The sequence below is a fragment of the Bufo gargarizans genome, chromosome 5 (assembly GCF_014858855.1).
Source record: "Bufo gargarizans isolate SCDJY-AF-19 chromosome 5, ASM1485885v1, whole genome shotgun sequence".
NCBI lineage: Eukaryota > Metazoa > Chordata > Amphibia > Anura > Bufonidae > Bufo > Bufo gargarizans.
In genome coordinates this window covers 447,311,334-447,333,562 of record NC_058084.1, presented here as the reverse complement: position 1 = coordinate 447,333,562, position 22,229 = coordinate 447,311,334, and the positions used below count along the sequence as shown (strand labels likewise).

Sequence of the window (22,229 nt, the reverse complement as noted above, 5' to 3'; positions counted from 1 at the left end):
TTGTAAATGCTGTTAAAGAGGACCTTTCATGGGATTATGTGTTACAAACTGGTAGGCTTACCAGATACAAGCACTTTTTTTTTCTAAAATACCCCTCCGTTCCGCTGCTGTGTCCTCCGCTGTTTTTGGCGCCTGATATGTTAATTTAGACCATCGGTTCAGGGAGGAGGAGACATTTGGTTTTCTCACTGGCTGTGATGCGGTCAGGCTCGGACTGGCCCACAGGCATACAGGTAAGTTTATATAAAATATGGGTATATTATTTAAGAAACTAGCCCGTTTATTATCATAGATACACTGCCTGTCCCAAAAAAAAGTTGCCACCTGGATTTCACTAAGCAAAAAGTTATGAGCCTCTTATGGGATAATTACTGCATGGGCGATTATCTTTCAGCTGGCAACAAGTTATTTAAACCCGACTGGTGCAATGAGTTGCTTCTCCTTTCTTAAACAACCATGTCGAAAGACACATCTCGTGGTCGTGGAAAAGATGTTAGTCTGTTTGAGAAGGGTCAGATCATTGGCATGCATCAAGCAGAGGAAACATCTAAAGAGATTGAAGTAACTACTAAAATTGGGTTAAAAACTGTCCAACGCATTATTAAAAACTGGAAGGATAGTGGGGACCCATCGTATATGAGGAACAAATGTGTCGGGAAAAAAATCCTGAATGATCGTGATCGGCGATCACTTAAACGTTTGGTGAAATCAAATCGAAGAAAAACAACCTGTGCGAGGTAGAAAATTGCAGAACAGGTGCGGACCCTTTTGCGGACGTGTGGGGGGGAAAAGTGTATTAAAAATACAAAAAGCATTATTAAAGTATATTAGAAAAAGTGTTACCATGGCATCTTATAAAAAAAAATTCTAAAGTTTAGTTACTCTTTAAAGTAAATGACTTTTAATGAACACATGCCAGGAAATCCCGGTGTAAGATCTCTCACTACATCTATTTCTACTTGTACCAAGAAATCCAGACTCAACATCTAGAAATCGAGATATTTTACATCTTTCTCGTGCCAGTCAGTGACGAGATGCTCGTGAGAGAACATGAAGAGCTCAAACATGATGTCAGCTCTGGGTTTGTGGCCAACCGCTTAGCTTTTTCTTCCACTAATTTTCTGTTTTACGTCTACAGGGATAACGCGCTTCATACTGGCCGCCATCTGATCTCACATTCCTTCCCCGCTGATATAACGTAACGTAATGCTTTCCTAAACCTAAACAAAGTTACATTTGGTGATAAAGCAATTTTTCTAATACTGAGCGAGGAACCAAGCCCAGCATGGAAGGACGGAGGAGCAGGCTGTAATTAAGGAACGACAGTTGGGAAAAATAACGTGACATTGCGTGGATGTCCTGCCGTCTGTTCTAAAGATTTCCGGAAAGCATGCGAATGGCAGTGGGCATACAATGCTGTCTCAGATTTTCAGTAACAGAAATCTCTAGGCAGTGCCAAAGAGTGTTTGAGCTCTCTATAGAAAACTCTCATTCTGATCAAAAAAAATATGGATACACACAAAGTTCAGCCTAAGGCCTCATGCACACGACCGTTGTTGTGTTTCGTTCCGCAAAATAGGGTTCCGTTGTTCCGTGATCCTTTTCCGTTTTTGTTTCCGTGTGTCTTACTTTATTTTTGGAGGATCACCAGACATGAAGGAAAGTAAAAAAAAGTCAAGTTTGCCATGCGAAAGATAGGAAAAAAACGGACGCGGACGTGTGGACGCGGATGACAATCTTGTGTGCCTCCGCGTTTTTTCACGGTCCCATTGACTTGAATGGGTCCGCAAACCGTTTTCCGTGAAAAAAAGTAGGACAGGTTATATTTTTTTGACGGACTGGAACCACGGATCACGGATGCGGATGACAAACGGTGCATTAGCCGAGTTTTCAACGGACCCATTGAAAGTCAATGAGTCCGCAGAAAATCACGAAAAACGGAACAACGGACACGGAATGAAACAACGGTTGTGTGCATGAGGCCTAATTTAAAGTGGTTTTCCGAGATTATCAGCAAACAGCTGATTGGCAAGGGGACCCCCACCAATCAGATCGGAGCAGGGCCCCCGCTTGTAAAACCCTTTTAATCTTAACTGGTAGTTAAAGATGACACAACAGTACAAACCTATATACAGTCATTGCAGATACCCCCGGGTCTGGGGTACTGCAAATGTCCCAGCAAAGGTCCTGCAAGCCCTCATTGCAACGTCTAGCCTCACCCATTGTAAGATACGGAGATCCCTCAGGATACAATGGACGTTTCTGACCCATCGTAAGTTAAAACCAGACTTAACCTACAAGTCTCAGACTCAGATCCGACCAGTCAAGGCCACTTCTCTGGTAAAATAGCTGCATTAGTTATAGTTAGCAGCTATTACTGACTGTTATATCTGAATAAGGCTACTTTCACACTTACGTTTTTGCTGGATCCGGCAGGCTTCAGCAAAAACGCTTCCGTTACGGATAATACAACCGTCTGCATCCTTTATGAATGGATCTGGTTTAACTTAGCCAAGAAGGATCCGTGATTAACTCCATTGAAAGTCAATAGGGGGACGGATCCGTTTTCTATTGTGGCAGATCGCGTCAGAGATCAGTTTTGCTCCGCATCCCAGGACGGAAAGCAAACCGCAGCATGTTGTGGTTTGCTCTCCTTTATGAGAACGGAACGGATTGCATTTTGGAGCATTCTGTTCAGATACATTTTGTCCCCATTGACAATGAATGAGGACAAAACGGAAGTGCTTTTCTCCGCTATTGAGATCCTATGACGGATCTCAATACCGGAAAATAGAAACGCTAGTGTGAAAGTAGTCTTAGTTATCCGCTTATTTTTCTTAAAGGGAACCTGTCACCTCCCAAAACCATCTGAAGCCGCCAGCAGTACCTGAGAGCAGCGAGCAGCGCGTTTCCGACGATAATTTTCTTCCTGAAGGACGATGTGGCAAAAGCTCGGAAAACGTTCCTCTATCCCCTGCCGGCGCGCTTCTCTAGTCAGGCTTGAGGTCAAGGGGGCAGCGGCCTCTTTGCTTCAAGTCACGGTAACCGCGCCCCCTTCCCTGCCCCTTCGCTGTGACTGACCGCGCTTACGCAGAGAGTTCGGCAAAGCCAGCCACACTGCCGGCGGTCAGTCACAGCGAAGGGGCAGGAAAGGGGGCGCGGTTACCGTGACTTGAAGCAAAGAGGCCGCTGCCCCCTTGACCTCAAGCCTGACTAGAGAAGCGCGCCGGCAGGGGATAGAGGAACGTTTTCAGAGCTTTTGCCACATCGTCCTTCAGGAAGAAAATTTATCGTCGGAAACGCGCTGCTCGCTGCTCTCAGGTACTGCTGGCGGCTTCAGATGGTTTTGGGAGGTGACAGGTTCCCTTTAAATCTTGATTTTAGGGCTTTTGAATCGATTACTCAAGTTACAATGGTCTCCACATGTGTCGTCCTGGAACCAATTAATATTGTAAGAGATAAAACAAAACAAACAGAAAAAAATAAAAATAAAATATATATATAGTTAAAAACAGACTATTTCCCCTTTTTTAAAACAATTAAATGGTTATAAAAAAAATTCTGGAAAAATACAGTATCGCAAAAAAAAAAATGATGCAAAATGATTTACATAATCGACAACTGAAGTCTCAGGGCAGCATGGGGTAAATGTCCCATTCTTAATAATCAGAGAATAAATATCTACATTTTAGTAAATCTACACAAGAACAATATTAATAAAAAAAAACTACAGATCCCGTCGTCCTTTGCGCACTGTACGGAAGCCGTCAGGGCGTGTGGTATGGACAGGGAGGCGGGGCTAGACGAAAGCGAGGCTCGGAATCCCAGAATAGCTGGCGGGCGGGTCTGGGCTCAGCTGTCTGTCCTCGGCTGTACGAGGGAGAGATGCACAGGGCTGGAAGATGGCAGAGCTGCAGATGCTGTTAGAGGAGGAGATCCCCGCCGGTAAGCGGGCGCTGATCGAGAGCTACCAGAACCTCACCCGAGTGGCGGATTACTGCGAGAGCAACTACATCCAGGTGACTGACAGCTACGTGATCGATGTCACTGCTATCTGCTGGGGGGCGCCCTCAGTGCAGGAAGTGGTGGTGGCGGTGGTGGCGGCGGCCCGGGGGGGTCTTCGCTCCACGCCGCGCGCAGCTTTCATTCTTCTGGTTCTCGTCACCTCCTGTGGAGGCCGGCGGCGCGGGCGGGAGGCCCTGCTCTGCCCACAGGGTGTGCCTATTGTTTTATGACATGACTCATATCACTGTCATCTCCCCAGGGTGCAGTGGGCAGCATGTTACTACAGGGCCCCCCCATGTCAGGCTTTGTCTAGTGCCCAGTGCCAGCCTGTGTTTCCAGAATGAGTTTGTATTCATTGTCGTTGGTGCCAGCTGTGCCCGCTGCTTCTAACCTCACTTTATCTGGCGTGGGTCGTGTGCCCTACTCTGGTTTTCCCAACACCCCTGGGATTACAACTCCCATGGTTGTCTATTCTGCGGACGTCGGTGTTTGTGGGGGGGACGTGGCCCTGATGATGCAGAAGTGACAGCTGGCAGGACCGCCATAGGTGTGATGGGCGACTGCTTCCTGTTCTTTAGGAATTCCAGGGGAACTCCCTCCAGACTGGTCTATAGGATGGGGGAGGTGCTTTACCCAGGGTGCCCAGAAACATACCCCTCTGGACCACGCAGGAGACGCAGTCCGAAAAATGAGGGGGCAAAACTCATAGCCCGTACCACCCCATCACTAAAATCGGCCATGGCGAGCCTAAGGCCGGGGTTACGCCGGGTCGTCCACCTCCATGCCAGTGTCTGCGCGGTTTGTGTCTTGTTTATTTGTTTAGTGAGCGCCTTCAGGCGGTATTTGCACTTTTCTTTCTCGCTGAAGGGCGTTTCCCATTTTACGTCAGTTATATTTTGGTTGCAGAAGTTGCGCAACTTTCTAAGGTGATAGTCGCACGTGTTACTGATTTTCTAAGAGAATCGCCGCTTGCTGTCACTGAATGAACGGCCTCTGTACAGACACACACCCTATAGACAGGGAGGCGTACTAATCTTACTTTGTTTATACTTTTCCGGGAGGAATAATGGAGGGACGGCTTCTGTACAGACACACACCCTATAGACAGGGAGGCGTGCTAATCTTACTTTGTTTATACTTTTCCGGGAGGAATAATGGAGGGACGGCTTCTGTACAGACACACACCCTATAGACAGGGAGGCATGCTAATCTTACTTTGTTTATACTTTTCCGGGAGGAATAATGGAGGGACGGCTTCTGTACAGACACACACCCTATAGACAGGGAGGCATGCTAATCTTACTTTGTTTATACTTTTCCGGGAGGAATAATGGAGGGACGGCTTCTGAATTGTTGTTTTATGGGAAATAGAAGTGTGGAGAGGTCCTCGTAAACCCGAGTAACGCCTCATAGGGGTCCTCTGGGAAGATACAAGTCAGGATGAAATGATCTACCGCTAGACCCTTATTAGAGCTTAGACCCCACACCCTCATTTGGGTGGGCACACTGCCGGGAAGGGCGTCATATCTGTCTGCATCGTCTACTGCACTGACTGGGGAATCCCCGATATTGGTGGCCTATCCTCAGGGTAGGTCATCGGTGAGGATAAGTCACCCCTTCAGGGGTTGTCCAGCATTTTTAAAGTGATGGCCTATCCTCAGGATAGGCGGGTGTCTGACACCCCGCCGATCGGCTGTTCTGTGTAGCGACAACACTGCAGTGCGGTTCCCATTGACTTCAGTGGGAGCGCACGCGCTGCAGTGTTGGTGCTCTGTAGCTCAGGTGGCGACTTCCAGCGACTGGGGGATGTGGCTGTCGGACCCCCACCAGTCAGCTAGTGATGACCTCTCCTGGATATAGGCCATCACTTAAAGGGTGGACAACCCCTTTAATACAAAGGGCTGCTATAACATGCCGTACAGCGCTCAGACCTAGTAGCAGAGGCCAGTGCTGGTGTCGTTTGTGTCCACGGTGGGGGGGGCCACCTTATACAGGCCCTACTTTTTGGAAGCAGGTGCTACTCCCCTGGGTGCGGCACCTGTCCCATGCGCTGCTTCTTCGCGTCGTATGTCCTGTAGAGCAGCAGGAGAAGATGGAGTAATCTGCCGTGCGTCCAGAATGTGGAGGCGGCGAGGAACGTGTCTGCGCGGTGACTAACAGCTGCATCAAATATCACTTCACCATAGACACTTGGAAAGAGATGGCGGGCTTTTTCCCCGCCTTGTCGTACACGCGGTCAATGGTTAATTGGAAATGTACAAGGGGAAGGATTTGGACTCCGTCACAGGCCTTTTAAATGGATTTAGTCCGGGGGGTTCAGCGAACTGTTGTCTTGATGGTTTGCGACGGACGGTAGTGTACTGTGAGGCCCAGTACAGCGCGGCAAGACCGCGGTGGTTGTACAACAAGGACAAGTGAAGCACGTACACGTGAAACCCTGGTATCCATAAATCTGATCCGCAAAATGTGCACCATGAACCCATTGACGTCAACGAGTGCGGACGGCACCCCATCCGTGTTTTGCAGCTTTGCAAAACGGACACGGTCGTGTTGTGCATGAGACCTAATCCAACAATTTTGATCATCTGACACTTCTGAAAAATTGAGATTTCCCTGGATTGAGCGGTGTTCACACCTACGTTGTCAGATCCATTTTTTTTTTTTTTTTTTTTTTTTTTTTTTTTTTTTTTTTTTGTCTTCCTCCATCATAGGAGCAGTATAATGGAATGACCACGCCGACAGATCCGTCGTCGTACTGTTAAAGTCCTTATGACACCGGCTGACCTGTTCCATGTGCACTTGGCAGCTGACGGCATCCGTGTTGGTCCCATGTTCATATGTGCCCGCATTGCTGAGAAAAAAAAAAGATGTTTTAATGTATGCAAATTAAGCTCTAGGAGCAACGGGGGCGTTGCTGTTACACCTAGAGGCTATGCTCTCTCTGCACCTGCCGCATTCTCTGCACTTTGACTTTTACACTGCCTAGCCCTGTCAATCAAAGTGCAGAGGGTGCGGCAGTTGCAGAGAGAGCAGAACCTCTAGGTGTAATGGTAACGCCCCCGTTGCTCCTAGAGGCTCATTTGCATATAATAAAACATCACTTTTCTCAGCAATGCGGACACATATGAACATGGGACCAACACAATGTCTTCAGCTGCCAAGTGCACATGGAACAGGTCAGCCGGTGTCATAGGGACAGATCTGCTGACAGATGTCCTTGAACAGGAGCAGCTGCAGTGTCACAACCGCGCCGTGTGGTCGCATCCTTACTCTTCCCTCCCCTTCATACGCCCTACAAACCATAGGGCAGAAGGCTATCGGTCTGAGCCTGTTGTCAGCGTGTACCCCTTGGCATGCAGTGGCGTCAAATTGTAAAAATTATACCAGTCAGTGTTTTTTTTTAAATTTCCGTTTCCGTTGTTCCGGAAAAAAGTAGTGCATATCCTATTGTCCGCAAATCACGCTCCAAGGCCCCATTCAAGTCAATGGGTCCGCAAAAAATACAGAACGCACACTGAACACACCCGTATTTTGCTGATGTTTTACCGTAGAAATGCTATGCCCAGCCCATATTGCTCATGTGTTTGGTGATTTAATAAGTTACTGTTTACGTTTCCGATCCACAAAAAAAAACTGATCAAATACGGAAACCATACGGATATGTCTTGTGCAATAACGAAACGAAAGAGGACTTAAATCGGAGAAAAAAAACCCCCTCTGATGCGGAACAACGGATCCGTGAAAAACGGGCCGCAAAACAACAACGGTCGTGTACATGAGCCCTAAAATAAATAAAAAGTATGCCTATATTCACGCGCCGGCTGAAAGGAGGGGGAATGAAGTCTGTGTCAGCCGGGTGCTCGTCCTCTCATTCACACTGAATGCGGCGTGCACGGAGGCCAGGAGCCGCGCTCTTCTCTATGGTGTCACCGCGGTCACGTAGTGCCTTATAATTCAGAACATTTCCAAATCTGACATGTGCCATCGCCTCCGTGTTACTTCCTCAAACTTTACCTCCTCCTTGTAGTTGCCGACAAACACCGTGGAAGTTTTTGGCGTTACCACCGGACGTCTCCTCTGCCTTCTACGAGGTTTAGGTAATGATTTCACAGAAGAACAGCCGCGGTCCGTCCTCTAGAGAAGCGCAACTTCAGTCATTGGACTCTTTATTGTTTTACATTGCTTATAGGGCGCCAACATATGCTGTAGCAGTGTAAAGTACAGCGGACAGCCATCTCTGGTGACCAGAGCGGCAGCACACATGTCTGGAAGGGCTCATGCACACAAATGTGTTTTTTGTGGATCAGTTGCGGATCCATTCACTTCTGTGGGCTGTAAAAGATGCCGACAGCACACCACGTGTCCGTTCTGAGGCCTCGCAAAAATATAGGATTTGTCCGCATTACAGACAAGGATAGGACAGTTCTATTATGGGCCGGAGGCTCCGTTCCACAGAACGCACACGGCCAGTATTCGTGTTTTGTGGACTGCAATTTGTGGACTGCAAAACAGGCGACGGTCGTGTGCATGAGCCCTAAGGCTCCAGTCACACGTCCGCATTTTGTGGAACAGAATTGTGGACCCATTCATTTCTATGGGCCCGCACTATGTGCTGCCTGGATCCGGAATTGCGGATCCGCACTTCCGGGTCCACAATTCCGTTCCCGAAAAAAATAAAAATAGAACATGTCCTATTCTTGTCCGCAATTGCCGACAAGACTTGGCATTTTCTTTCAAGTGCCGGCGATGTACGGTCCATAAAATGCGGAGCGCACGTTGCCGGTGTCTTTGTTTTTTGTGGATCCGCAAAACGCACACGGATGTGTGACTGGACCCTTACTGTTACTCCATTTAGTTGGGGACTCCAGGATCCCCTGTTCTTGTGATTGATGGGGGTCCAGCAATTGGATCCTCAGTTCATCAGATACTGTCACACAGGCATTAAAAAAAAGTCGCAAAAAGGGGTCTTGCAACTATTTTTACGCCAAATACTTTTTTTTTTTTTTTGTGAATGCCTTTGGCTGTGCGGGCATGCTGGGAGTTGTAGTTTTGCAACAGCTGGAGGCACATTGGTTGGGAAACACTGGTCTATTTGGCCCTCGGCAGTGTCGCTCAGATCCTTGCGTTTGCTCGGCAGTATATCCAGTGTTCATTCTTCTCTCCCATAATTGCTCATTTTTGATCCTCTGTATGGGAAGACCGACCAATAGCCTTTTGGGTGTCTGAAGACGACCATTCGTATAACCCAACTTTTTCGGCTAGATGGGTTTCCTTGCAGGGCAGGACACGGGCTTCGGACATACTGGTTTTGTCTCCTCTTCTGCGCTCGTCGTGCAGGGAATCCAGTTCTTCCAACTCCACCCGTAGTCTGCCGTCAGTGAGCGTCTGTCTGGATTCCTCACATTTCACACGAAATCCCTGCACAAGTTTTCAGTTCGGCCCTGATGCTGCAGGAATAAAAGCATAAGAGGAGTAACTCATGAATATTGCATGGCGCGCGCTCTTACATCCTCGTTAATGCTCGGCCTGTTTTGCTTCTGCCGTGAATAATGGTTGAACAGCAAATGTGTTTTGTGTTATCTGCTCCGGCCCAGTGACGGCTGCTGTTCTATTCCTCCATGGTGAGGCCGCGTCCACGTCTCCGGCAGGTAGTTCCCGTAGTCTGGAAGAGGAACGGACTACCGTATTGACCATAGCTGGACACCGCTGGATCCTTATTAACTATAATGGATCCAACGGGGACCCAGCGTATTTCCTGCACAAAGGCCAGATTTTTGCCAGACAAATGACGCTGCAGCTAGCGGTATTTGTCCAGTAGAGCCGGTGTTTATGCCGGAAACCCGTCAGATCCCATTATAGTCAACGGAGATGCAGAGTGGACCGGGCTATGCTGTATATGTGGTAGCTCCTCGGCCGGGACAGACTACCAGATTTACCTGCTGCAGGTGGGAGCGCAGCCTTAAAGGGGTATTTCCATCTTGGACAATGGGGGAATACATTGCTAGGATATGCCCCCACCTCTGGGACCCGCATCTATCTGATAAACGCAGCTGGCAACAAAAAGGAGGACACACCGCGCATGCGTGGCTGCCCTCCATTCATTTGTATGGGGCTGCCGAAAATAGCGGTGCGCTCGCATTCACTTCTATGCACCATTGTCTCATATGTGAATACCCTAAGCCCTTTTCGAGAATGAAGGGGCCCTGTACCCCCGGCTGCCCCTCTGGAAAAAAAATGGAGCGGTCGGTTAGGCATGTGTGCGGCGGCTCCATTTATTTCAATGGGAATTCCGGAGATAGGTGAACGCTGTACTCGGCTATCTCCGGAATTCCCATATAAATAAATGGAGCAGCCACGCACAAGTGCGACCGTCCACTCCGTTCTTTTCAGGGGGGGCTATTTTTTTCCTTATTCGGTGCAATTTCATCTTTACAACGACATTCATCAGATTTATTATTTTTTTTGTGATAATATTTAAAGGAAGCTTTTACGTCTTGAGGCCTTTTTATACAGACCGATGAACGTGTGCCCAGCAATCGCCCTCCTTTGTCACTGATCGCATCTGTTATGTGGGCATAGAAATGATTGGTTTCAGGCTGCGCATATTCCTCCGTGTAAATAGGGGGAGTTCTATCCGCAAGCAGTGAATGAACAGTCTTGATGATTGCCCTGGGAAATCAAAGTAAATGAGCGCTGATCTGACTTCGTAGATCGGCGTTTGTTATTGGTAATTAATCTACACATGTAAAGGCGCGTGCTTTCAAAGACCACTTTTTTTTTTTCTTTAAGAACACTCTTTTAAATTATTATTGTTTTTGAACCAAAGGTAATTGGAAAGCAATGGGAAACCTAAAGGAAGGGCTTCCCTTTCCTGCTGGATTTACCTCTGACTTTATCTCGTGTGTTTTCTTGGCACGGTGTCCGGATGGCGGGTCGGTGGTATTCGCCATTCTGTCCGGGTGCTTTCCATTCTAAACCTGCACAGGACCTGGATGGAAGCGTTGCTCATCTGAAGGCAGTTTTAGGCCGTATTACACCGACAGATTTTTCTCACCAATCATTGGTCAGATGGCCGATTGCACACAGAGATTTTATGTAATTCACACCAACTATTGGTCAGATTGGTGTAATACAGGCCTTCCGCCTAGTTCACACTTCAGTGGAAGTCTCTGCTTCTGGTTTCGGCTCAGTCACTGATGAAAATCACTTAAAGGGGTATTCCGGTTAGCTGACATGATCCCCTATCCCAGTGGTGGCGAACCTATGGCAAGGGTGCCAGAGGTGGCACTCAGAGCCCTCTCTGTGGGCACCCACGCCCTGGAAAAAGTCTATGGTGCACCAATGTTCCTTAGATTTTCCTGCCATTCATCAGCGCAGGGCGCACTATGGACAGCGCAGGCAGCGCACTGAATGCAGGCAGCTATTATAGCTAAATGATAAAGTACATGGAAGATATAGTATACTGGACTGTAGTATTCAGGGTAAATTGCTGTGTTGGCACTTTGCGACTAAATAAGTGGGTTTTTGGTTGCAGTTTGGACACTGTCTGTAAAAGGTTCGCCATCACTGCCCTATCCTATGGCTATCTAATAACTATTAGATAAGTTGGGCTCCTACTGCTGGGATCCCCATCGATCGTGAGAACGGGGGCCCCGTACCCCCTGCAGCTCCCCTGGCCAGTCACACTTGTCCGCAGCTGCTCCATTTATTTCTGTGGGATGTCCGGAGAGAGAGACGAGTACAGCGCCAAGTACAGCACTCGCCTGTCTCCGGAATTCCCATAGAAATGAATAGAGCGGCCGCATGCATGCCTGACCAACCACTCCGTTCTCGTAATAGGGGGTCCCAGCGGTAGAACCCCTACTGATCTGATAGGAGATAACTTAGGCTACTTTCACACTTGCGTTTCTAGGTCCGCTTGTGAGATCCGTTTTTCAGGGCTCTCACAAGCGGTCCAAAACGGATCAGTTTAGCCCCAATGCATTCTGAATGGAAAAGGATCTGCTCAGAATGCATCAGTTTGCCTCCGTTCAGCCTCCATTCCGCTCTGGAGGCGGACACCATAACACTGCTTGCAGCGTTTTGATGTCCACCTGACGAAACTGAGCCAAACTGATCCGTCCTGGCACAATGTAAGTCAAAGGGGACACAATATGGTGCAATTAAAAACGGATCCGCCTCCCATTGACTTTCAGTGTAATCCGTTTGCATGATCCGTTTGCATGATCATGGAAAAAAAAAAAATAACGGATCCGCACCTAACGCAGGTGTGAAAGTAGCCTTAATCTGACCGGAATACCCCGTGAATTGGGCCTGAGGCTGGTCATACACGTTACGTAGCCGTTGGCAGGTGACTGTGTCCGACAGCTATTACTTCTGGCCGTCCCTTCCCATACACATGCATGCTTGGCTCAGGATGGCATGAAATTCAACATGCTCGATCCTTCTTTCTGCCGATACCTGGCCAGAGTCAGGAGGCCCCCATACACATGAGATGGCGGGCCGGTCCCTGAGGCCCTAATTAATGTGTATGGCCGGCTTTAAAGCCCTCCAACCTATGGAGTAGCACTTGGAGATTCCACTTATTAGTGAAGGGTCTTTCGTCGGCTCACAATGCTGCCGGAGGTGTTCTGGAGTATCCATTCTCTGTGTATTTCCCCTTTAAGTGCCGTGTAAGGGCCCAGTAGCCCGCCACATTGCTTTCTGTGGTCTGGTGGGCTGCATTGTAGGTAACATCTGCTGAACATCTGTAGCCTCCCTGCCACAGTCTGGTACGAGATGAAAGGCCTGATGTAAGGAGGCCCCCCGCCCATCGTGCCCGCTGCACTTTATTCCCGATCAGACTGCTATAATTATATTCCGGCCTCTTCCTGCTCTGCCGCTGGCATTTCCATTCATTCCGGCTTGATTAGCCATGCTCCTCATAGCCAGACGTTATCGCGGCGGTGCAGGAGGCGTCTCTCCTCTCTGGAGGTGAAGCCACTGTTACAGAAATGGCAAATATAATATGATCCGAAATGTTCCCCAGTGGTAACCCTGCCGTAGCGGTGGGGGCTGTTATGTGCGTGCTATGAGCTGGTGGGCATGGGTGCCGGTATCAATATTGGAGGCATCTGTGCTTTTCATTAAGGGGTACACCGTGTGAAAGCGCTTCAGAGGACTCCCGCTTTGACAAGATCACCCCATCATCCAGGCCAGATTTTACTAAAGGTGCAGAACTTCAATTGAGACGATTCGACTCGTATGGATCGTTTCGCTCATCGCTAGGTGTAGTATTTTAGATGAAGTGGCATTTAAAATATATATATATATATATATATATATATATATATATATATATATATATATATATATATATATATATATATATATATATATATATATATATATAATTTTATTTTTCCGCACGCTCCCAGGTACTTTCCTACAGACCGGTACAGTAACGGCACACGTTCTGGATTTACGTGCGGAGAATCCACAGGTGTTCGTAGGAAAATCTGCGCGGTCAATCGGCATCAATTGGTGCGGATTTACACGTGGTCTTGGTGCGGATTTTCCACATGCGGAGTTTACTCTCCCCATTTGAATTTCATAGAGGAAATCCGGTCAGGAAAAATAAAATAAATTGACATCCTGCGGATTTTAAAATCCGTATGTAAAAAATCTGCATTGTGTAGATGAGAACTTTAAATTCTCATAGAATGCAATGTGCATGACCTACGGTGCGGATTTTCCGCTCGCAGTCCCGATGGTGTGCATTTAACCTAAGGCTCCATTCACACAACCGCAATTCCGTTCCGCAAAATGCGGAACGGAATTGCGGACCCATACATTTCTGTGGGGCCGCACGACGTGCGGCCCCAATCTGGAATCTTAGTGCCGGCAATGTTCGGTCCGCAAAATGCCGAACGCACATTGCCGATGTCCGTGTTTTGCAGATCCGCAAAACACACACAGATGTGTAAATGGACCCTAAAGGGCACCTAAAAAATGGTCGTAAACAAAAAACATGAATTTCAGGAAAAAAAAACTAAAACATGTGCGCAGAGGTGACTGTCTGGAGGTCGCGCCTCGGGGACTGGAGCCTCTGTGCTGAAACAGAGCGTAGGTCAGTGGATTTTTATATTTTTTTTTTTTTTATTTTTTTTTTTGCTTAAACACTTTATAGGATCTAGTTTAAAATTGGGTTTGGGGCAGGGGTAGTCTCACTTCAGCAAGTGGCATTTATAATATAGAGCAATGGAGAAAGACAATACAGGACACTTACTAATGTATTGTGATTCTCCATATTGTCTCCTTTGCTGTCTAGATTCATTTTCCCATCACATTATACACTGCTCGTTTCCATGGTTACGACCACCCTGCAATCCGGCAGCAGTGGTCGTGCTCGCACACTATAGGAAAAAGCGCCGGCCTCTGTTGGCCGGGACCATAGGAGCGCGCATAGGCTGGTGCTTTTTCCTACAGTGTGCCAGTACGACCACCGCTGCCGGATTGCTGGGTGGTCTGCACTTTCTCTACGTGACAAATGCTGTTTGCTGAAGTGAGACGGCCCCTTTAAGTTAATCTCAGATGGGAGCTGTAACTGGGAAAACTCTCTCATGTGCCTGCCAGCACTAGCAGGTGGGCAGCTGTCCGTCTCGGCCTGGCTGCCCATACGTTGCCCTATGACGTGACGTTCTCCTGTGGATCCTCTAATCAAGGTAGCTCGTCACTGGTCTTCAGAGTGGGGGTGGTGATCCGGGCATACCTCGGGTGACGTTTCGGGGGATTCTCCTGGGTCTGGGTAAGTGCGGGATCACGCTGGGTAAACTGCACAGCCGCAAAGTGTTTGCAATAACAGGAAATGGCCATCAAGGCTCGGCTCTGAGCTCATTTACAGGCAGCGCGCTGACAGCTGCACACACTGGCTGGCTTCCTCTTCCTTTGGCACCACCCGTGTCGTTTTTTTTAGTGACTCCATCTGTAGTAATGTGACAGCAGCGTCTGGGAGGATACGCGGCACTCCAGCAGCACACCCAATACATATTACATACGTCCCAGCTGCAGTGATTGGTGCTGATCCGACTGGATGGCGAACCTACAAGTGTAGAGATCCCTTCTGCACATTGTGATCCGGGGCGGCCTCCTCTGCGGGGGCGATCCCTAAAATCAGCGATGGGTGATTAGTGCAAGAACGAGAAAAAATGAAACTTTGTTTTGCAGAGTCGTAGTAGAACGGAAGAAAAGGGACCCATAGGAGGGAATAGGTCTGTATCTAGTCCGCAAAAAAACGGATCTGCATTATTGCGGACAGCATACTGCCTTCTGATAAGCCCTTGACCAAATAGATGTAGGATAGAATTGGCGGTCATGGATCTTCGTGCAATAAAATCCGTAACTGTGTACGGGACCCGCAAAAGTGATTAAATTTTTTTTAAAATCTCATGAAAATCCGCAACGGAAAATCTTCTGTGTGTGAAAAACGCAGAGTAAATAGACCTGTGGTGCGCCTTTGAAATCTGCGGCATGTCAATTTATGGTGCTCAGCAGATTTCCCCCTTTTGCAATGGAGAAGGTGATGTCCGCTCGCTTCTCTGCAGCGAAAACCGCCTGTAATACTTTTTTGAGTTTTCCTTTTTTATTTTTATGGACTTTTGTTACAATTTCCAGCGCATGTGGACGTACCCTTAAAGTTGTTTTATACCAGAGATCGGCAACCCTTGGCGCTCCAGCTGTGATGAAACTACAACTCTCAGCATATACACTTGCATTTCTGTCCTCCCGTAGAAGTGAATGGAGCATGCTGGGAGTTGTAGTTTCACCACTGACCCCTGTTGTGTTTCACTTCACATGTGATATTCCACATAATACAATGCATACAAGCAGCATATGTATTGTCTGCCCTGGTGCCACTTCTAGTCTCCGGGACACACTGGCAGTGCCACGGCAATGGTACTGGTATAAAGGAGCCTTTTTTTATACCCCCTTTCCAGCCGTCAGTAAGGTAGTGTTGTGTAATGGGCACATGTGACCGGCATATGAATGCCATCTTCACGGTATTGTGGTGCCAGGCTGACTGGCGTGTATTCATCCCTCGCCAGTGTGTGCAGTGGGTAAACAAGGCTCCAGGCGGATTAACCTCCCGTGTAATGTGGGCATTGCCTCGTCATTGCTGCCCCTTGTAATGGAGAGAACATCATAAGATGCAGTTCAGTAAAGACAGTCTCTGAACTGGTGAAAAAAACACGTTACAGATAATTTACCATAAATTACGTCCTGTTTTTGCCAAATTTGGGTACTTAAACACCTATAGGTACCTGCTGCATTATTTCAACCCATAGGCATTCATTGACAGTTTGTCCGTCCAGGCTTCTTTTAAAGGGGGTGTCCAGACCCTCGATATATTTTTACAAAGCACTCACAGTGCTGCTCACCTTCTCCTGAACAGAGCGTCCACCTGACTCCTGCCAGGGCACCACTGAGGTCCATGTGTCATGTCTGGAGCCAGGTGAACAGTAACCAGTGGGTGAAGGCTCGGCCAGGGATGGGTAAGGTGAATATTACTCATTTCCGTATTTTATGGCAGGGCAAAATTTTTCTTTGGGGGTTTGACCCCTTTATAGACCTCCAGCCCCTTTATAGACCACCAGGACCCGCACCTATATCGAGAACGGAGTCTAGAAGGTGGTGGAGGGCTCACTTCACATGCGCAGCCGCCCTCTGTTCATTTTCTATGGGAACGCTGCAAATAGCTTGGCTATTTTGTTCAGGCCCATAGAGGTGAATGAGAGCTGTGGCCGGTCATGCGAGGTGCGCTCAGTTCTATGGGGAGACCTCTTGGTGGTGGTCAGGCGAGAGTCCTCCAGCCACCACTTTGCAGGGCTCTGTTCCCGATATAGGTGTGGGTCCCAGCTCTATAAGACAATGGGGGCATATCCTTTCATTATGGCCCCATTGTCTGAGATGAGAACCCCTTTAAAGGGGTTGTCCAAGCATTTTATACTGATGACATATCCTCAGAATGTGCTTAGTAAGATTCGAGGAGGCTGTGGTGCTCACCGGAGCACCGCGGCCTCTTAAAACAGTTGATTGGCGAGGGTGCTGGATGTCTGAGCCCCCATTGATCACATCAGTATAGAACTCTCAGAAGACCCCTTTAACACATTCTACCTTTTATCACCACAATGTCCATACCCGTTGTGACACAGTGAGAGGTTTGGTCTGGGAAAACAGGTATTCTTCCTCCTGATTTACAGCCGGGTGAGGTCAAATACCGGATTTTCAATTCCGGTCTGGGTTTTGGCAGCACCTGGCTGTCCTTGAATAGGCAGCTGGGCTCAGAAGCCAGGTCTCTGTGTTGGGATCTGGGAGCCTTGTGTCTGGATGAAGGCTTGCTACCTGTTTGGCATGAAAACAGGTTGGTGGTGCTATGGTCAAGGACTCTTTGAGGCAGAATTGCCACCAACACCGCAGGGTGACTTTTTGTTTGATTATGACTGCTTGTTTTGTCACTTGCCTAAAGTGTGAATAAAACACTGAACTGTTTGATCCAAAGAACTTGTTGTTGCCTCCATACTGCGTCCGCTCATCCTGTCTACCAGAGCGAAACCTCACACCGTCCAGAACTTGATTTCACGGTGTCCCAGTACAACACTGGTGCGTTGCAACATGGATCATTTCATGATGCCCTATAGATTTGGCTCCTGTCCATGGTCAACATAAGATCGGTTTTATTGACATTGTACGGCTACTCCCGCAGTGTACCTACCCTAGCTGCATAGCTCACTTGGCGTCCTGTGCCAGTTACGTGGTATGCCAAGGCGTCTAACAGAACCCTCTGCTAAAGCTGTGCAAAGCACGGCTCTGTTCATAATCAAGTTTAGAGCCCACTCTTCGTGCAGAACTTCGCCAAAATCTCCTGGTGCGTTCGTCATAGGGCTCCGTTCACCCAACAGAGGCCAAAAGTGTCCTGTAAGTGAGCGTCCCCCTTTGTGCGGTATGGAGTAGTGTTGTAGAGCTACGCTATTCCGTACAAAGGTGTTCAGAAAATTTCACATATCCCACTGTATGCCTATATAGTGTGTGTTCCGTCGGGAGGTATATGTCGGAATATCCTCTAACATAGCCTTTAAACATGATGTGCACAGAGCCTTAAAGCCCCCTTTTAGGCTACTTTCACACTTGCGTTCGGAGCGGATCCGTCTGGTATTTGTACAGACGGATCCGCTCCTATAATGCAAACGATGGTATCGTTCACACGGAACCGTCTGCATTATATTTCACTAAAACAGTCTAAGTACAATTTGTATTCAGACGGATCCGTCCAGACTTTACATTGAAAGTCAATGGGGGGCGAACGCTGCAAGCAGCGTTCGGGTGTCCGCCTGCTGAGCGGAGGACAGACGGTGCCAGACTGATGCATTCTGAGCGGATCCGCATCCACTCAGAATGCATTAGGGCTGTACGGATCCGTTCGGGGACGCTTGTGAGAGCCTTCAAACGGAACTCGCAAGCGGAGCCCCGAACGCTAATGTGATAGTAGCCTGAGATGATGATAAACTAGTCCGTGGTTGGCATCCATGTTGTGTCCGTTACAAGTATTTATTGCGCAAAAATTGGATGCTGGAGGACGCAGACTGAGGGTTTCTTTGCAACAACTGAAAGTCTGTGCAGAAAACCGGACATGTGACCCATAGACTATAATGGGTTAGTGTTGGGTCGGGTGCTGTCTCTTCTACACTGGGACAGCACCCAGATGTGACTGTCACAGTCTGAATGGATGGAGATTTCCATTCCCCCCTGCCTCTCCAGTTACATGAAGCCGATGTGTATCAGCAGTTCTCGGATGTGCTGCCCAGAGCCTGGTGGCCTAGCTGCTTGCTGTGGTGAATGAAATGTGTTTCTGGAGATGGCGACGATACGTAAATGTTCACTGTGCATTTCACATCGATTCTGAGCGCATAATGGATTAAATCCTTCTCTTCCGGTCTGTTGTGCTAATAGATCTTCGACCCTATGCTAATGGTATGGGATGTGTGGCTCCCAAAGCTTCTCTGCTTCGTTGTGAATCATTCATTTATGTAGTTTGCTTTTTTTATAGCCCGGCTATCGGGTCCCTGTATCTTTACCGCCGCCCGTTTACTGGAATCTGTGAATGGCGTAATGCCATCATAACAATATAGTGGGAATTGCCTGTCATCCAGTGTTTTTACCATGAATTCTGAGAACCGGGAATAAAATAGGCTTAACTAGGCTTGGGTGTGTAAAAAGTTGACTAAACTATAGAAAAGATAACGTACAGTGTAAAGTAAGAAACGGTCACCTATGCCGTGAGCAATTGAGCAAGCTCCCCATCGACCAGTTCCCAACATGGCATCCGGCGGACACCCATATGATACAAAGAGAAGTGGTAGCCACAAGACATCTTACCCAATCAATGTCATCAGTGAAGCTAACCTCCATGTCTTCTGAAACTACAACTCCCAGAATGCCCCGGTTACTTCTGTGGGAGTTAGAAGAACAGCCGAGCATGTTTGCATGCTGGGAGTTGTAGTTTCACAGCAGCTGGAGTGCTGATCTCTGGCCTAGATGTTTTCTAGCTTCCTATCCCGTCCTGAAGGTCTTCCGTGTGTAGAACGCATGCACAGTTGCTTTAGACCTGAGAAACACGGCGTGGTACCTGGTACCGCTATCCAACTACATTACAAGGAATTAAAGGGAAAGTACCACTGAAATAAACCTGGCCACACGTGCACTTTCCTAGTCTAAGATTTAACTGACTTTTCCACTTTTGATATTGATGGTCTGTAGGTAGGATAGGCCATCAATATCAGAATCGGACATCTACTGATCTGATGATGGAGTATCCTAAGGATAGGCCGTCAGTTTTAAAGTTCTGAATAGTCCCTTTTTTCATTAACTAATAAGTATAGGGCATATTGTCTTTTGTACGGTGTAATTTCTGTTATACCTCTTCGAAATGGTTGAATAAGTTGACAGCTGGTTGTTGCCAGTCTTCCTGTCAGTGTGGTGTACACCTACTAACTGTAAGGGCTTATTCACACGACTATGTGCGTTCTGCATTTTGCGGATCGGAACGTCCTTGTCTTGATAGAAATGCCTATTCTTGTCCACAATTTATGGGTAAGAATATGACATACCAGTTAGTCTGCCCTGGAGGCTGGTTTTAAAGTCTGCTTATATAGCACCTACCAGTAGCCATTAGGCTCCAGGAGAAGTATATAGTGGGCTCAGCATGCATGTTGGTACTCGCATCCCTGGATCCGATGGAAGCTGTAATGGCACCGGACGGGGTTAAAAGCAGAGTGTGCTTGGCGTGCATGCTGTACCTGCGCTCCCTGGACTTTGTGTGGCTGTCATGGCCCATAACAGGTAGGAACTAGTGTTAGGGACCACTCATGGAGGCGACCTTGACGTGGTGAGTGGCTTATTACGCTTTGGCCAAAATGTACACCAATGCCTTATTCAACATCCAGCATAGAGGCAGGGCAGAGTGCTGGTTGCAGAGTGCGATTGCATTTATGTTTTTGCGTTTGTATCTGTATTTCGCCATAGCAATGTGCACCTGCATAGGGTTGTGCGGACTGAACCCCCCCCACATTTTTTTCTTTGAAGAATATGACATGCTCTTATCTTTTTTTGTGGGGCCATGAAACGGAGAAGTGTGGACGCGGACAGAACACGTTGCGCTGTCCGCATCTTTTGCAGCCCCATTGAAATGAACGGGTCCGCACCTGTTCTGCTAGCAGCAAAGTGAATGCAATTAGACAAATTCCATTCAGTATAAATCTCTGCTGGATCCCATTATAGTCGGTGGGGTTGTGACGGCACACAGTCATATCCGGGATCAATGAGCTACGGTGGCTTGATCCTCGGCCGGATCGGGCTACAGGATTCTGAATGCAACTGTGAACGGGGCCCCCGCGTTAAGTTTCAGCTTTCCGTTGCAGTAAATGTTGGATCGCACAAGCGATCACCATTATGGAGCCAGCACTGGTCCGTCATTTACAGTCTTCTCACCACCAATCGGGTTTTCCCACCGTCCTCCTCCCTGTAGTAGATGTTTATTTCACTCCAAACAAGCAGAACAGGTTTGTTGATGCGGAGGAATTAGGAAAGTCTCCCGAACGCGCTGTCTACGTCACCTGAACAAGAGGCTTAATGTGGCGCTGAAATGGTCTGGAGGAAGGACGAAACGTCGTCATTGTCCTCACTGTGTATCTACCATGGCTGGAGCCTATTTATAGTGGTGGAGTGCAGGACTTTATCAGTGGCTCCCAGCAGAGTCAGTGAGAGTACATAAACTCTGCGGGCTGGTCTGCCAGCGGAGGAAGGGCGTACCCTCGATCAGTTTACATTGACTCTCGCTGGTCGTGGAAGGTCGGGACTTCCTTCCTGCCCAGAGTTTTACTTGTGTGAAGGATGCTACGCAAGTCGAACACTGTAGCTATAGGAGTAATGTTGGACCACGGGCAGAATTGTAGTTTTTCTCTTATTTATAAAAAAATTTGGCCTGAAAAAAGAAAAAAAACTTTTTATGGCTGTGTACGTAGCCCTCAAGCTACTAAACTAAACCTGAAGAGAGGGAAAGAGTGGTGTAGAAGACAAAGGTCCTAAGTGCTTCACCATCCTCCTCGCCAGAGTGTGAACATATGCTTAGAAGGCATTCCCAAGCATTTTCCCTTTAAAGGGATTGTCTAGTTACAGGAGGATCCACCTAACAATAAAGTAGTGATCATTACTTACCTGACAGCTCCTGTGCTGCTGCCCTGGTTCTCCCAGCCAGGGTCTGTTTAACCGACTGGTGTCACATCGGCAACGCGTGAGCTGGAGGGCCGCAGTTTGGCCATGCCTGCCTTAAAGGGTTTCTGACACCAGATGTAACCCTATTAAGCTAGCTGACAGTAGCGATGTGCTAATGTCAGCTAAACCCAACTAGCCTATTCCTACTTTTATCTATGCCCCCGTTACGCCAGAAATCTAACTTTTTTTATAATATGCTAATTAGCCTCTTGGGGGGGTGTTTCCTGCTCCTAGAGGCTCTGTTCTCCCACCTTTGTCGCCTCCCTCCAAGTCCTGATTGACAGGGCCAGGCAGCGCTCACATCCGCCTGCCAGCCCTGTACTCTGCCGTTCAGCATTCGGCGCAGGCGCGGTGAGGTAAAGACTTTGCCGAATACTGAATGGAGATGTGAATGAAGGCTGATGATCACTTTCTTATCG

General features: G+C 47.9%; 1 protein-coding gene across 7 annotated transcripts in view; it reads left to right on the top strand.

Annotated features, from left to right (window-relative positions):
* Window positions 1-3,800: 3,800 nt before the first annotated feature.
* ABI1 (abl interactor 1) overlaps window positions 3,801-22,229 on the top strand; it is a 68,102-nt gene continuing 49,673 nt past the window's right edge. For all 7 annotated transcript variants that reach the window (XM_044293720.1, XM_044293717.1, XM_044293715.1 and 4 more), the window contains exon 1: window positions 3,801-4,019. In XM_044293720.1, coding sequence (XP_044149655.1) covers window positions 3,903-4,019 — 117 coding nt within the window. In that variant the 5' untranslated portion in view covers window positions 3,801-3,902. The remainder of the gene's footprint in view (window positions 4,020-22,229) is intronic.